The sequence below is a fragment of the Spea bombifrons genome, chromosome 6 (genome assembly GCF_027358695.1).
Source record: "Spea bombifrons isolate aSpeBom1 chromosome 6, aSpeBom1.2.pri, whole genome shotgun sequence".
Classification (NCBI taxonomy): Eukaryota; Metazoa; Chordata; class Amphibia; order Anura; family Pelobatidae; genus Spea; species Spea bombifrons.
Window position 1 is genome coordinate 37,094,633 of NC_071092.1, and position 15,683 is coordinate 37,110,315.

At 40.9% G+C, this 15,683-nt stretch overlaps 1 protein-coding gene across 1 annotated transcript in view; it reads left to right on the forward strand.

Annotated features, from left to right (window-relative positions):
• The window catches only part of CACNA1E (calcium voltage-gated channel subunit alpha1 E), a 70,919-nt gene extending 55,948 nt beyond the window's left edge, over positions 1 to 14,971 (forward strand). Inside the window, exons 34-45 of the mRNA XM_053470275.1 lie at positions 313 to 478; positions 774 to 901; positions 2,692 to 2,788; positions 3,548 to 3,653; positions 4,239 to 4,346; positions 6,149 to 6,249; positions 6,644 to 6,750; positions 7,184 to 7,283; positions 10,638 to 10,766; positions 12,159 to 12,342; positions 12,569 to 12,744; positions 13,346 to 14,971. Coding sequence (XP_053326250.1) covers positions 313 to 478; positions 774 to 901; positions 2,692 to 2,788; positions 3,548 to 3,653; positions 4,239 to 4,346; positions 6,149 to 6,249; positions 6,644 to 6,750; positions 7,184 to 7,283; positions 10,638 to 10,766; positions 12,159 to 12,342; positions 12,569 to 12,744; positions 13,346 to 13,849 — 1,906 coding nt within the window. The 3' untranslated portion in view covers positions 13,850 to 14,971. The remainder of the gene's footprint in view (positions 1 to 312; positions 479 to 773; positions 902 to 2,691; positions 2,789 to 3,547; positions 3,654 to 4,238; positions 4,347 to 6,148; positions 6,250 to 6,643; positions 6,751 to 7,183; positions 7,284 to 10,637; positions 10,767 to 12,158; positions 12,343 to 12,568; positions 12,745 to 13,345) is intronic.
• The last annotated feature ends 712 nt before the right edge of the window (positions 14,972 to 15,683 follow it).

A 15,683-nucleotide genomic window follows, 5' to 3' on the forward strand; every position in this document is an offset into this window, starting at 1 on the left:
GCTCTGATTCAAGTTGCTGGACAGCAACTTAAATAGTACGGAGGATATTCACTTTGTTTCTTTTTTATTATTTTCTTTATATTTCAGTATATAATTTTCTAATGGAACAATTGAAACAATAAACGTGAATTATAACAACATCTATTCAGCAGATCTGAACTGATTAAATATTAAAAATATTAAATAAGCAAGATCCTGCACTTTTAAATTACTTGACCTTGGAGATCGTATAATCTACAATAATGCATTTCTCAAGATGACCCCACGGGCGCTCCTTTAAAGGACTGAGTTGAGTGTATTTTCTATCGCTAGGAGTGCCACTGGTGAGGCTTGGCAAGAGATTATGCTGTCATGTCTTGGTGATAAAGGTTGTGAGCCAGATACCACAGCACCCTCCGGGCACAGTGAAAATGAACGATGTGGGACTGACCTAGCTTACGTCTATTTTGTTTCATTTATCTTCCTCTGTTCCTTCTTGGTAAGTCCCCTTGAGTAAAACGAGCTTTATGAAAAACATAGACTTGCCCGCTGCAGCTTGATTGCATTTAAGAACAATGATAGATATGTGTGTATAGGTCAGCTGTATATAAAACGCTAACATTGGGTAATTGGTGCCATAATATTAGTTTTATAACGGAGGAGATTGGAATTTATCATAATTTTTCATATTGTCCTAAACATTCTCCAATGGGGAGACTAGATGAGCCGAATCATTATCTGCCATCAAACTCTTTCTGTTTCTAGAAATATGTGTGTTTGTGTGGTGTTTTCAGATGCTGAACCTCTTCGTTGCTGTCATCATGGATAATTTTGAGTACTTGACGAGAGACTCTTCCATCCTGGGGCCTCATCATCTGGATGAGTTTGTGCGGATTTGGGCTGAATATGACAGAGCAGCATGGTAAATCCCAATGTTTGCCTCAAACCTACACATAGGCTACAAATTTCAGAAAACGTTTGGTACCACGCACAGGTTTTTCCATCAAACTGGGAAAATGTATGAAATAACCGTAGACTTACATAGAAAATGTATACTTTGAAAATATTTTTCTCACTGTAGTATTCTTTTTGTAGGAAATCTAATTGCTGGTGAAATGTTCCGAGGTTATTTTCAGTTTATTCCCCCACTCTGGCCTTACCAGTATTACCTCTGCACCTGTTTGAGGTGGTTGGGGGTTTTGTGCTGCCCCAGGAGCTCTCATGGTGCAGTGACTGAAGTTGTGGGGGACTTTCCTCAACCCGTGGAGATATCTCCATCTTTCCGGTTCTGAGCTTTGCTCTGATTAACACACATGTGCTTCTCTTCCAGTGGCAGGATCCCCTATAAGGATATGTACAAATTAGTCCGAGTCATCTCGCCTCCGCTCGGCCTAGGAGAGAACTGCCCCTACAGGGTGGCATGCAAGGTTTGGTGCCCGGTCTCTCAACCCCTTCCACTCAGCAAGGGCACAGCTTACCCTCCTGCCTTCCCGCCTTACCCTTCACCAAACTTTCCTTTCCCTCCACCGCTCCACTACTGCACCATGCAAGGGACCTCGGGCTGCTACCTCCCGGTCTAAAGTTTGACAGTCACTCCCTGACTTTCCCACTGAATCAGCAGCTGCACCCAAACTAGTCCCTGGGCCTCACTAATTATTATATGATGAAGATGGTAGCCAGTGTGCAACAGGAGAGTAACAGGAAGAGAAGCCGTAGCTTCTGAAATGTAGAGAACAAGTTGTTTAGGTTAACAGGATATGCTGAAATCATGTAGTAATACTCACCTCACCTATGAGGGTAAGTCTGTCAGTCCTCCCATGTAGGGCTCTGCTATCCAACCCTAGTCCTTTCCATCCCCCGAAGGCTTAACTGAACTGGTTAATCTTGGGGTTTGTGGATGGAAGTTTGGTTCATTATTCTGAATATCCTTGAGTGCCCAAGGGATGTGCCATGCATAGACCACCCCTATGGCGCAAAAGGGGCTTAATGCAGCATCCACACACTCCAGAGATCCAGGTTGGCTGGTGTTGGGAGGCAGCTGGTTGACATTTTTAAACTTCAACTTGGCATGATGGTGATGAGACGTGTGGGGAGAATGCATGTAAACTTTCCTTGTATGCAGTCCACAGCATGTTTTGCACTGGTGCATGCTGGGAGCTACATAACACAGCCAGGAGGAAGCAACTGTGGGATCCCGTACCCTACAGCCACTACTCACAGCCTCTCTGCAAAAACATGTAGAAGGGATACACAGCTTCCATTTAAAAGCCCCAACTCAGAAAGCGCACCATGGGTATGACCCACATGGAGCTGCATTCATAAGTCTGGGTCTGGAGAGGGGTATCTGGGTTGTATACTAACCCAAGCTGTCACTAGGAAGACAGAAATTCCCGAAACAGAAGAGAGGAATTGGGTGTGGATGGAAAAAGGTCTAATTGCGGGCATGAGTGAGGTATAATCCTTATTCTGCTCTGGTGAGGGGGGTAAAAGCATTTATTAACCCCTCCCTCTTCTCTTCTGTTTTCCCTCTTTTTCTCCTGTTTCCTCTGTGTTTTATTTGTCTGTTTGTTTTTTCCTTGGCTTGATTTTTTGTTCGCTTGGATATGCTGCTTTTCCTCAATTTCCTACTTCTCTGCTCGTTCCATCTTTCTCACCTCACTCCCACCCTCCCTCCCTGCCTTTCTTCTCTGGCTCCCCCCTGTCCATAACCAGTGGCCGTATCCATTACACAGAGATGTATGACATGCTGACCCTCATGTCACCACCTCTTGGTCTTGGAAAGAGATGTCCTAACAAAGTCGCTTACAAGGTACAGGTCACCCCTTTATATATCTTGGGGTCATTGTTTCAGAAAGTGGAGAAAGAACATCATAAAAAGACAGATCTAGGTGATGTGATTTATGTGTGGTAGTCTTCAGAGCAAGAAGAACGAAGGATGTATATATATATATATATATATATATATATATATATATATTACTGAATTTAGCCCTTATGTATGCAGTGACTATATTAGATTAAATGACATATAGAACACACTATTTGCAGTATTGGGTAAAACACATCCCAGGTCATATTACAAATTGCAATGTAAAATGAAACATTGCGGAGGAACATTCTATTTGTTTCTCTGGTAATTGTTCCATATCAAGACTTTGTAAATGTTTATTAGAATTATGGCTCATAGTTTTCCATTTAGTTGTCTCGAATTTAGCAGAGCAGTGGAAAAAGAGATTTAGTTCAGCATTAATTCTGCCACCGAAGTTCTAATGAAATGTATCTTGCAGCACCCGTTGCTGCTTCAGATTGTAGTTCCCTGATCAGTCATCGTTCTCTGTATGAACCGGGGGGACACCAAGTTCCCAGACCTCCTCCCGCATGCGCCCTTTGTGGTGATACATCAGTTATATAAGATGGAGCTGGGGATGTGGAGGGCAGTTTGGGAGTGATGCTTCCATCCTTGTTTTGTGTATGGCGTAGTGATTTTGTGCATACATGTGATTGTTTGCTTTGAGTCCCCTTGTCGATATGTCTTCCCATATATTGGGCACCCAATGTTTTTGTGCAGAGACTGGTCCTGATGAATATGCCAGTAACAGAAGACATGACAGTACATTTCACATCCACTCTCATGGCTCTTATCCGGACTGCATTGGATGTCAAAATAGCGAAAGGTATGTTTTCTGCGTTAATATGTTGCATGTTTGTATGATAGGAGTTGTATGGGCACAATATGCTGTATGAATAAAATATAAGCTATGGAATGCCAATGAGGTGAAAAATAATTTTATGTATGACGTTACCGTACGGTTGTGTGGCTGACATTTGTATAAACCTTTGAATAATATCAGGGACTATTTGTCATTTTTTTGCTCCAGATCATTATGTATTTTTAGGGACCTGTCTTTACTTAGATAATATTGCATGAATCACAGATGGGCGATACCGCCACCCATCAGCCCTCTTATGGTTCATCTAACTGATTTGATAACTGAACAGTCTACAACTAAGCATTCAGAGAAAATGCAGCAATGTCCCTATGTCCTGAGCGATGGTGTATCCCAAAAAACAAAGATTAAGCTAACATCTGCAATGGAACCATGGCGAGCATTGGTATATTTGGATTATCTGTAACTAGCGTAATATACATTACATATCATGCCGCCTGTTCATATATTTCAGAGCGTTGTGCGTTTTGTAAACATTCATCTCAAGTTGTTGCCATTTCTAGATATTTATTAAGTTCTGGTTCATTGCAGGGGGTGCAGACCGACAGCAACTGGACGCCGAGCTGCAGAAAGAAATACTGGCCATTTGGCCAAATCTCTCCCAGAAGATGCTGGATCTACTTGTGCCAATGCCAAAAGGTATCTGTTTGCAATCGGTCTGTAATAATCAGTTTGTAATATGTCATTAATCATTTCTTCTGCCAGCTCTATGGAAAAAGTGGTAAATAAAACTGTGTGCATAGATCTTGCAGGGGTTGAAAAATATGACTGATTTCCTTTAACCGATCAATTTTCCATATCCGGAAAGGGTCCCCTAAAACACAGACCTATTTCTCAGTGTTAATTCTGAATACTAACAAGCAGTCCCAACAAAGTACTCTAGTATTATTAATAGTGCTCTTAGCATTGGCATTTTACGTCATACTGGGGCTAATTGCCATAGTAGTATCCGTGTGCTCGGTTTCAGTACATGCGCCGTTACAGTGCATTCTGATCTGCCCGCTTCTTGTAATTCATTCACGGTGATTTGAAGTACAGCTTGTTTTAACTCCGTGTGAAATTAGCCGAAGCTCTGTGCACCTTCACTTCTTTACGAGTCGAAGCGAAAGATACGCGAGAAATCACTTAAGGTGCATGAGACCTCATAAATTAGCTTTATACACAGTTATACAGCTTTTGTTATTATTCATTATAATGGCAATTAACAGAACAATCAAAGTTTTGTGTATAAATCACACAAGACAAGGAACATATTATTGAGCGAATCAAAGCAAGTGCTTAATATATTATTATTATTTTAATGGACTACACTTGTGACCATTTCCCCCCAAAATTATTGGTCATAATACTAGTATGGGGCTAATAACTGGGACTTCACCGAGGTTACTGTAAATCAGGTTTATATTTTCGCATGTAAGTAAGCATGAGGATCTATAATATATAACATCTTTTATTCAGGTCATATTATTTAAATATGTTGGGCCATTTAACCAGGCCTTGGGGGGTCTTATGATCAGGGGAGGTTACGTGGAGCCTTAGCCAGCCAAATGCATCAGACCTAAATGATAAAATAGCTGTGGGTGATCTTAGGGACCTCCAAGAGCCCTTGGTTGGGAATCAAATGACCGTGAAACCCTACTGGAAAGGACTGCACGTCTGCGCAACTGCCGCTATTTTACAGTCACCAGAGTAACAAGCAAACTGACTGAATCTTTTCGGTGTTTATATGTTTTTATGCATCCAATTTCTGATAATGTGTTTTGGACTAGACAGAATAAGTAGAACTACTTACTTTTCTTCCAAATGGCAGTTGGGCTACTTACTTAAAGGGCCATCTGGTTGGAATTGACTCCCCTCAGCATCATCTACTCCCAAATGCAAAATGTATGCCACTGTGGACTTTACTTGTGTTTCGAGTTGGACTGTTACTTTAACACACCGGGAGATTAGTGGCCTACATTTTTTAGTTTAAAACTCCATCAACAAACACCCGGCACCTCTATATGATTGATATGGAAACCTGGGAATACATAAGTCTAACTTTTCCTGGGTTCCCATAGGAAAACTGGCTTTCCCAGGATGGTTGCCAATCCTCCCAGACACCCCACTGATTCAGGCAACACCATTACCCACCGTATGCCTCTATGAACTCTATGAACCACAAATCCACAGTATATACTTCTGGGAGACATTATGTGCATAAGAATTCCATATTCAGAATAAGAATCACGTCAAGCTTTAAAATCTTTGGTTACTTAGGGTGAGATCCTGCCGAGAGTGACATAACTGCTGTTAATTCACAAGAGCAATAACATTGAGTGTCTTAATCCAGGCTACTCACTCCATTTAAAAGAAGAAATGTTGTTTTCAGAGGTTTTTTTAGTATACATTTTAGTATAAATTGGTTTAAATTTCTAACCTGGTATCTGCATTCTCTGCAGCCTCCGACCTGACAGTGGGAAAGATTTACGCAGCTATGATGATCATGGACTATTATAAGCAGAGCAAAGCCAAGAAGCAGAGACAACAGCTGGAAGAACAGGTGAGGAATGGTTCATCGCAGCAACGCCTAGACATATGCCTTCTTCTGGAAGAAAAGAATGAACAGAAGCATAACTGCTCAATGCTGCTTTAATACACAGAAGTTATTGTTTAATCACGTGGAACTTGTGGCTAGTGATAACTATCATGTCTTCATTTTACTTTAATAACTGAAAAGAAAGCTTACCACAATAGATGTATGGCGGGAGGTCTATTCACTAATGAGTTCTGCCATCAAGTGGATTGTGAGAGACAAACTCTTGCCTGGTGCCTTTTGCCAGTCTAATGATACATTGAACCCAGACATACCCACTCCCACTCATCCATTCATCACGCTTCCATTCCTTTTATTAGTCTAAAGTGATTTGTTCCATTTTCTCTACTTTACCCTGCAGAAAAATGCACCAATGTTCCAGAGGATGGAAGCATCATCACTGCCAGAGGAGATCTTATCCAATGCCAAAGCCTTACCATATCTACAGCAAGACACCCTGTCAGGACTGTGAGTTCCAATTTAACCATTTATGCGCATTCACCTACAGTCCTCCTGTGTATATTCCAAGTTTGGCCATCACTTCAGTTGGGCTGCGGTCCCCATCACCCTCAGTCAGCTTGCAGTTGTACTTTTGGAACTTGGCCCCCATGCATCTGTTCCCACAGGAGCCCCTGTGACATTATCACCAGGCGTATACAATTATTTGACATCGCACATTTAGGAATTATATTTGTATAAATTGACACATTATGTTTGCAGTGTCTGTTAAACAATTAACTGTGCATCTTCAAGTGTTGGATTCACACATATATAGCCGCACGTTCTTTACTTCTGGTGGGTCTTTGCTGTACATTGAAAAGCAACTAAAAGGTAACGGCTACATCTAGAAAATAATCTGCCGCAGGCTTGCCGTACATCCTTATGCTAAATGTTTTTTCAGGGGTGGTTTTCCTTCACTCAGCCCCTTGTCTCCTGAAGAGATATTCCAGCCGCCGTGTCTGGACAGAGAGGACGAGGACTTTGAAGAACAGCTGTCTCTGGTAAATACTGAGAAAGCCCTGTTAAGGCTGAGGTTTTGCATTGCATCTGGCTGTAATGTGTGTATGTGTGTCTGTGTGCTAAACCTCTCAGCTTTGTGAGTAACATCTGACAACCAGGGATTTGCAAAAAAAAAATAAAAAAAAAAATTGATGTTTGCCAACAAAGTCAACAATTCCATGAAGCTCTTGACTTCTGTAATGATTGAATTAGATGCCTGAATTTTGAAGTGCTACTATGTCACAACTTGGAGAACTTTTACTTCTGTGTTGAGGCATTAAACTCTATGATACCTAATTTCTGTAGAATAACCTGCCACAATAAAACTCACTCCAGCTTCAGTGCATCACACCAATGGACCTGGAGATATATTTGTCCCTGGGATAAAATATGTCCATTTATATTAACTATCCAAGAGTATGCATTTTATAACCATCATGTCGGCAAAAAAAAAAAAAAAACAATATATCCTGAGCTGAAGAGACTAGTCAACTTAAAATTAACTTGGCCAGGGTACCGCATCTCTTTAGGGTTCCCTAGCTTTGGATAACCCATGGTGTCTATCCACTAAACCAAATGTTGGCCTGTGATGGAGGGAATGATTAAATGAATTGCCAGAAATTCTCATCTGCAGCATTCGCTAATGTAAACTCCAGAGCACTCTTCCATTTAACCTGTCAGCACATAGAATATAGAACTGTGTAATCTCCACAAAGAGCTGATGGACATTGTACTTGATGGGTACTTTTACCTATTTGCTACCTAGACCTTACTATAGTTAGCTGCACATCTGGATCCCACATAAAGTCAGTTGAGGACAGGACATTAAAGTTCATAAAGTTTAATTAACCTGGCCATGACAGATAGGCGCTTATGTATAAATCGGATTCTGCAAAGTTTAAAAAAATATAAATATCCCTCACGTAATCAAGAAATGTGAGTGACCCAATGACACCATCAAATGGAAGGAGTCTCATTAATTTCCCTACTGTGTAACATTGGAGAATGCGCATGATGTGAAAATGCTATGTTATACCCGAATGTTCTTAAAATACTGTAAATTACTTTTCTGCCGTATACATGCCTCTCATTTTGTTGTATGTGTATATAACACTGTTTTAACTATGTCTGAGATGTGTATATGTATGCTGTGGCTGCATTTGTCTACATGAATTGTGTATGTGTCCAGAGTGACTAACACGGGGATGAGTGACAACATGGTGCTTGTATATACTGATGGGCATTTAACAAAATGCACTCACTGGGCAAGTGGCAGGCTGATAATAATTCATGACGTTTGTGTCCTAAATATGTTATCACCTGACAGCAAAAAAGGGAGAGCTGAAAACTCCCTGAATGTGCAATCTGTTTTCATCTCGTTGATTCTGCCTGGTCACTGCAGTGTTACAGCTGTTGTCCCCCCAGGGTAGTAGCGCTGATGTTTGTCCCTGTTGCAGTGTCATGCACTGTGTGTGTCTACAAGCTCTATCTACTTCAGTAACTCCATGCGCACACAGAACAATGTTCTCAGAAATATGGGTTACTGATAATCCTCTAAACACTGAAGAAAACTACAGCGCCCACACAAATATGGGCACCCTTGGTAAATATGAGCAAAGGAGGCTGTGGAAATTGTCTTTATTGTTTAAACTCTTGATCTTGTCTTCAAACAATACGCAAAAATACTTCACAAAATGGAAAGTGGCTATAGGAAAATAGCAAAAGCATTGGAAACGCTCGTTTCCACCTTCAGGGCAATAATTAAGCAGTTTCGGTCAACTGGAAAAGTTAAGAATCAATCTGGAAGAGGATGTGTGTCTATATTGTCTCAACGCACTGTGAAGAGGATGGTTCAGGTGGCCAAAAAATCTTCAAGGATCACAGCTGAAGAAATGCATAAATTAGTTGGGTCCTGGGGTCAGAAAGTCTCCAAAACTACAATCTGACATCACCTACATCACCACAAGTTGTTTGGAATGACTTCAAGAAAAAAACAAACTCAGCCGTCTTCAGTTTGCCAGACACTACTGGAACTTCAAATGGGATTGGGTTCGATGGTCAGATGAAACCAAAATAGAGCTTTTTGGCAATAAACAGCAGAGGTGGGGTTGGCGCACACAGAGAGGTAGCCGTATGAGAAAGAACCTTGTGCCCACTGTTAAATATGGTAGTGGCTCTCCCAGGCCATTTAGTTACAATACATGGTATCATGGACTCTATCAACTATCAGGACAGTGATCCAAAACATAAATCAAAATCAACACAAAAATGGTTTACCGCCCATAAAATCAAGGTCCTACCATAGCCATCCCAGTCCCCTAACTTGAACCCCAAATAAAGCCTGTGGGGTGAACTGAAGAGGAGAGTCCACCAGCATCGAAATTTGAAGGATCTGGAGAGATTATGGATGGAGGAATGGTCAATAATTATGTCACATATATATTTAACAATTTTTTTTTTTTTGGATAAACCTGTGTTTTGTTTGCTATCCATAAGAGCAGAGTATTACTGTGTATTGTTTGAAGAAAAGATCAAAGGGTAAGACAATTTTCCACAGCCTTCTTTTCTCATTATTATCATGGGTGCCAATATTTGTGGAGGGCGCTCTATAAAATTAAACCCACAAGGACACAAAATGAAATGTAGTGTCGAAAAGCGCAATTAGCAATCTTTTTAGCTTTCTGTGGTGCCATGTAATGGGCACCGATAAACAAATGTGCCGGATCTCCTGTGATTACATATAATTCAGTAGATCAGATGTTCTTCTGTTTTTTCGTTGCGTCCGGTCATTTAAAGCCAGTTCTGGTTTTAAGCAGGGTCACACTAGGTCGATGACCTGGTTGTTTTTTTTTGTTTTGTTTTTTAGAACATCACTACTGCTTAATAGACACAAGCTAAGTGCCACATTAGATACTGCACCCCATGCTTCCAGATGCCGAGCCAATATATTGGCCAGCCTGTAGCATAACTTTTTGAACCCAATTTTTTATTATACAGTGTCAATTGAAAATGAATAGATTATATAATTCAATCTATGCAAAGGGATAAGTATTCAGGAATTTGCAACTTCCTAAATTCTGAATTAAAGCTGGACCATTAAGTTTAAGTTTTTTTCTACTCACTGCAGTGAGCATTTAGAATTCCAAAATTACTTTCCCTAAACTGCAGCATGTTCTGAAACCCTGCCGCAGTAACGTGCCACAGCCTACATTAGCCAGTGATTTGTATATAGTTCAATCTGCGTGAATTGGGTGGGTGGCTGTCTGCCACAGGGGATACCGCAATGCTGGCTGGTGACAGATTTACATGTGAGATGGAAAGCTGGTCCCATGAGCTGGCTGTGTCTTTGTTTCCAGGAGCCCGAGGTTAGAGAGTTTAGCAGGGAGCAGCTCCCTAACCAAGGCAGCTACATCCCAGTGGAGATGCTGGAACGCCCAGCGTCTGTGAGAGCTTCTTCCATGCCACGTCTGGCTGTGCACCCCCAGGTAACAAGGCCACCCAGCAAAGTGTCCCTACTATTATACAAAGCTATTACAGTTCTTTAATGCAATTAAATTGTTTAGGGATTAAGAAAAACATATTTAATTGCTGTACACTTTGAAACCGACTAGCTTTCTATCCCCCATTCCTGGTGTGGGTGGTCTCTAGCTGTTTAGTTGCTCTCCGAGGGCAACTCCCAGCAATCTAAACCATAAGTTAACTAGCAGCAAGGGTGCATCCCCTATCCTCACCCCCCATTACCCTCTTTTTGCAGTTGTCATGGTAACATGCCCACCCAGTTCCAATAGATGAGCAAATTGCTCTGTTGCTTTTACTGTGTCCGCTTTTTTGTTAGTTTTATCTCTACCATATCATTTGTTGCGTAGGTTTCTGGGGGACTGTTTTGTTTGTTTTTGTTGGCATTATGGGTTGTTGCTTTGTTATTTAGTCATTTTGTTTGTTTTCCCTCTATATACTCGTGATGTTTTATTTCTGCAGTTTTTATTTCTATGGGAGGTCAATCTGTTGTTTATAATTGGAATGATCGTCATCATAATTATTATTTTGAAGATATAAATACCATAGAGTATTTGTATGAAATTGTTGCAAAATCAAAGTCCTTTGGGTTCTCTTTCGGCTGCTCTGCTTCAACACACATTTCCCCATAATATCAGAATCTATTTGTTCACAAAGGAAGAGCGTGTTAATGTGGACATGAGATTTGTTGGCATGGTAATGTAAAATATACTTCTAGCACTTACAATTCAATCCTCAACAATACACTGTGTATACAAACCTGGTATCTTTTTGTTAGTTTGGCAAACAGATCCAGCCATAGGCAAAAGCCATGGGCACATACAAACTGAGTTAAATGATGTGTGTCTAAACCATTTTTAATACAACTTGTTTGGCCGGGCCAACTACAACCTTGGAGATCTAGCTGGACTTAACATCATAATATCGTTTGCTTCAATTTCATACATTTACATAATAAAGAATGCAGCTAGTGCTGTTCTGTCCACCGACTCATTTGAACCACATCCGATATAGGCTCTATAATATAGAAGCCCAGCATAATACACAGCCAAGGCTAAGTAGGTGCAAGAGGCCAAGTTCAGATGAATCCACTGTTTGAGCAACTCATACCTAAAGTGTCATATTTTGAGCAATTACTATAGAAACCAACAGGATGCTTCATATTGAGCACTAGAAGCAGAATTATACCAGTTTTAGTGTTATGCCCTGTTATTCTCACTGATCTATAGTAAGCAGCTTATGATATTTTACTTTCCAGTTACCCTAGATTAGGCTTCGTTTGTACCTGACCACATCTAAGAGTAGGTTAAAAAGTTTGTGCGGATATTTTTCTCTGTTTTTGGCTTTCTTTGACCTTACAGGTTCTAGCAGATGTCAGCTCCATGCGTCGTTCCTTCTCCACAACCGCAGACAAACGTGCCCGCAGCTCCTGGTTAGATGACTTCACGCTGGACCGAAGCGGAACAGACAGTGGGTACAAGCAGCAAAGACGCAGCTACCATGCATCTTTGCGGATGTCTGCAAAACATCTGAATTCTGATACAGGTTGGTTCGGTGGACATCCAGTAAGTGTCCAATAGACGATGATTATACTTTATTTAGAGATGGGCATCTTTCTTTAGATTTTGCACAGGGCACCTGATATCCTAAGGACACATTAGCTGATGCAGCACTATCTCCCTTGGATGTGGAACTGCTCCCCCCTGGCACGTACTGGACTATGACTCTATAAAAAATCAAATCTCTCTCTATTATCTCTAATGTCTTGCAGGCCACCGCTCAGATGCCCATCGCTCTGGGGGAAGAGAAAGAGGGCGCTCTAAGGAGAGAAAGCACCTTTTGTCCCCTGACCCTTCACGTTGTAACTCTGAAGAGAGAAACCCACAGGCTGCTTGTGAGCTCAGGGAGCACCAGATGTCTCCTGGGCACACTCACAGCAACATACAGGTAAAAAAGTGAGAATTTACATCACAGTCTATAATGAAAGAGGATAGAGATCAGATCTGGATCAGCAGAACAGACAGGTGATCCAAATAGGCACAACGGGGAACCGATATGCCCAGTGGAAAGGAAGCAGTTTACAATTTACCTATCACTTCTTACAATAAGTATATTCAAGGGCTATGACAAAATGATAATTGACAGACTAAGACGATCTAATACATTAGGAAAAGAGGGCCCTGCTTACAATGTAGAGCATGCTAGAAATTAATATTATTAACAAATAATTAAAACCCATTAACATTGAGTCTAACCTGACATTTTTTCCGTTAGGTACAAAGAGAAATGTATTTGATCACAAGAAAGAGCCGTCCATTTCTCTTACCTCCATGAGTCTAAGATAAAAGTACCTAAAGGAAAACAATTAAGGAAGCTGGGTAAAAGCGAGAGCTCTAAGTAAAATAGTGTTTTGTTATCCAGCATTAACATGTTATCTAGCTTAGAACAAGCTTAACAGTTTCTTCGTAAGTTGACCCTATAAACCTGTTGTTAACCACCCCAATTGTATCAGGATAGAATAACTAACAAAACTGTTTCCCCCCTGTAGATTCTTGATTCCCTAAGTGAAAGCTGCACCCCCTCTGACACCAGCACGCCAAGACGTGGCCGACGACAGCTACCTTCTGTACCTGTAACACCAAGACCCCTCATCTCCTTTTCTTCTTTAATACGGCGGCAGAAACACAGCTCCCCACCACAGAATGGCAATGGTACCCCACCTCCCTTATGTGACCCAGGCCTGAGTGAGTCTTCCTGCTCCCTCCAGGGACGTCAGAGTTCCCAATCCACTCCCCAACACTACATCTCAGAGCCTTACCTGGCACTACATGAAGAGATGCAAAGCTCAGACTGCCCCACTGAGGACACACTCACATTTGAAGTGGCAGTGGCTACCAGTTTGGGTCGATCCAACACTATCGGGTCTGCCCCAGCATTACGCCATGGCTGGCAAATGCCAAATGGTCACTACCGGCGCCGAAGGAAGGGAGGCGTGCCGTCTGTGATAGCCTCTCGTGAGTTAAGTGACACAGAAGAGGATGACAGATGTTGAAGGAGATGGAGCTTGCATGCTGTACCACAGCAGGTGTTCTTCAAATGGCCCCTCCATCATATTACTAAGCTTCTTCCAGAGGAGCCACACAGCACTTACTGCCAACTCCCTAACCAAAATCACAAGATGTGAGGCAAAACCAGGCAATTCCTAAAGATCCATAAAACCTTGTGCCAAAAAACATAATGAAATTTACCCTAGAGGACATCATTTTGTGCAAGATATTACTAGGGACACATAACTGGAGAACATGGTGATATGTCTTATGCTAAACTTGTTTAGAAGAAACTGTTGGGACCACCACATGGGCAGAAAACTGACTGATGGCCTATAATCGCCTGCCATCAACGAGACTCCTGTCTTGAGGCTGATGACTGCTTCGTACAGTCTAATCAATCAAATTGATCATCCAGTATAAAAGCAAGTGTTTAAAATGACATTTAGATTGGTGATGAAAACTCCTTTCGTTAATAGCTTGATTAGCTCATTTGTTGGACAGCTGTCAGGATGTTTGTTTATTAATGAACACACAACTGATTGAACGAGTTTGTGTGCTGTTATGTGATATTTATATAACAATGAAATGCAACAATGTAGACCTAATGGTTATAAAGAATCTGTAGCTTCATGTTAAGTGCTATCCCCGAGGCCCTGACACTTTGAGTACATGTAAGGAATCAAGGGACTTTGTTATATTCACTCCAAAAAAAACCTTGAGCGAGTCACGTCCTGCTTGGTGTCGTTTACAACTTGTCTACTATAACAAATGCCATAACATAGAAGGGACAAACTGTACTTTATGTAGTGCCATACGGAGGGCCATTTTGGTAAAATAAGGTAACGTATGTGGATGTGTAGCCAAACACTGGAGACATGCAATGTAAGGTACAATTGATGCGCTAGATAAAGCATTAACATTAATCATTCATCTGCTGCTCTACAACTCATGAGAGTTTCACCTTAACAGTCAAAGGTGTGAGAAAGTGAAGGCTGTATCCTTTTGTATCCTTCCAAAAAAGATTGTTTTAAAAATACAGTATATGTGACACACTAAAGTCTTTCCTGTCAACAATTATTAAAAAGAAGCCTTGCTGTAACAGGGCAAATCTCAGATTTCAACAATTGTGTGTCGCATTATGGACCCCAGCTCAGAAGATTATGGATTATGTGGAATCCCAAATCACCCCAAGCTATTTCTTCCCGATAGAATTTGAACATTTAGATGGTGCTTCTTACTATAGTGCAGGGTGTATTCTTTATAAGGTTTATGTTGTGTTTTGCTACCATTTTACCGATTCTTCTAAAAGACCCTTGAGCTGTCATAATGTGTGCCCAGCTTACAGGGGTTGGTCAACCATACAGGGGTTATTGTGCGTATAGTAAACATTATTGCTTTAAATAACCTTGTTCGTTAGAGACTAACTGATGATGTACTTATTTTAAGAAAAAAAAAATGTCATCTCCATACTCTCATTTAGGGAAGGCAACACTTAAATAAATGCTGGTGCTATATTCATCTGCTTTTCACTATAAATATGTAGACTATTATTTCAAACAAAAAAATTATACAGACATATAACACAAAAAGGACACAAGCAGAAGATATATGCACATATATAGATGTAGGTACACAAGCATTTATGTGTGTGTGTGTGTATGAATATATATATATATATATATATATATTCAAAAAGGAGTAAATCACAAAAGTGACGGGAAACTCAGAGAATACCAAACCTTTGATTATCATGCTCCACTGTCTTTAGCTTTCATCAGCTCGTTTCTTTTATTGATGTTTCATTATATTCCCAGAGCATAGTACCAATACATGCTG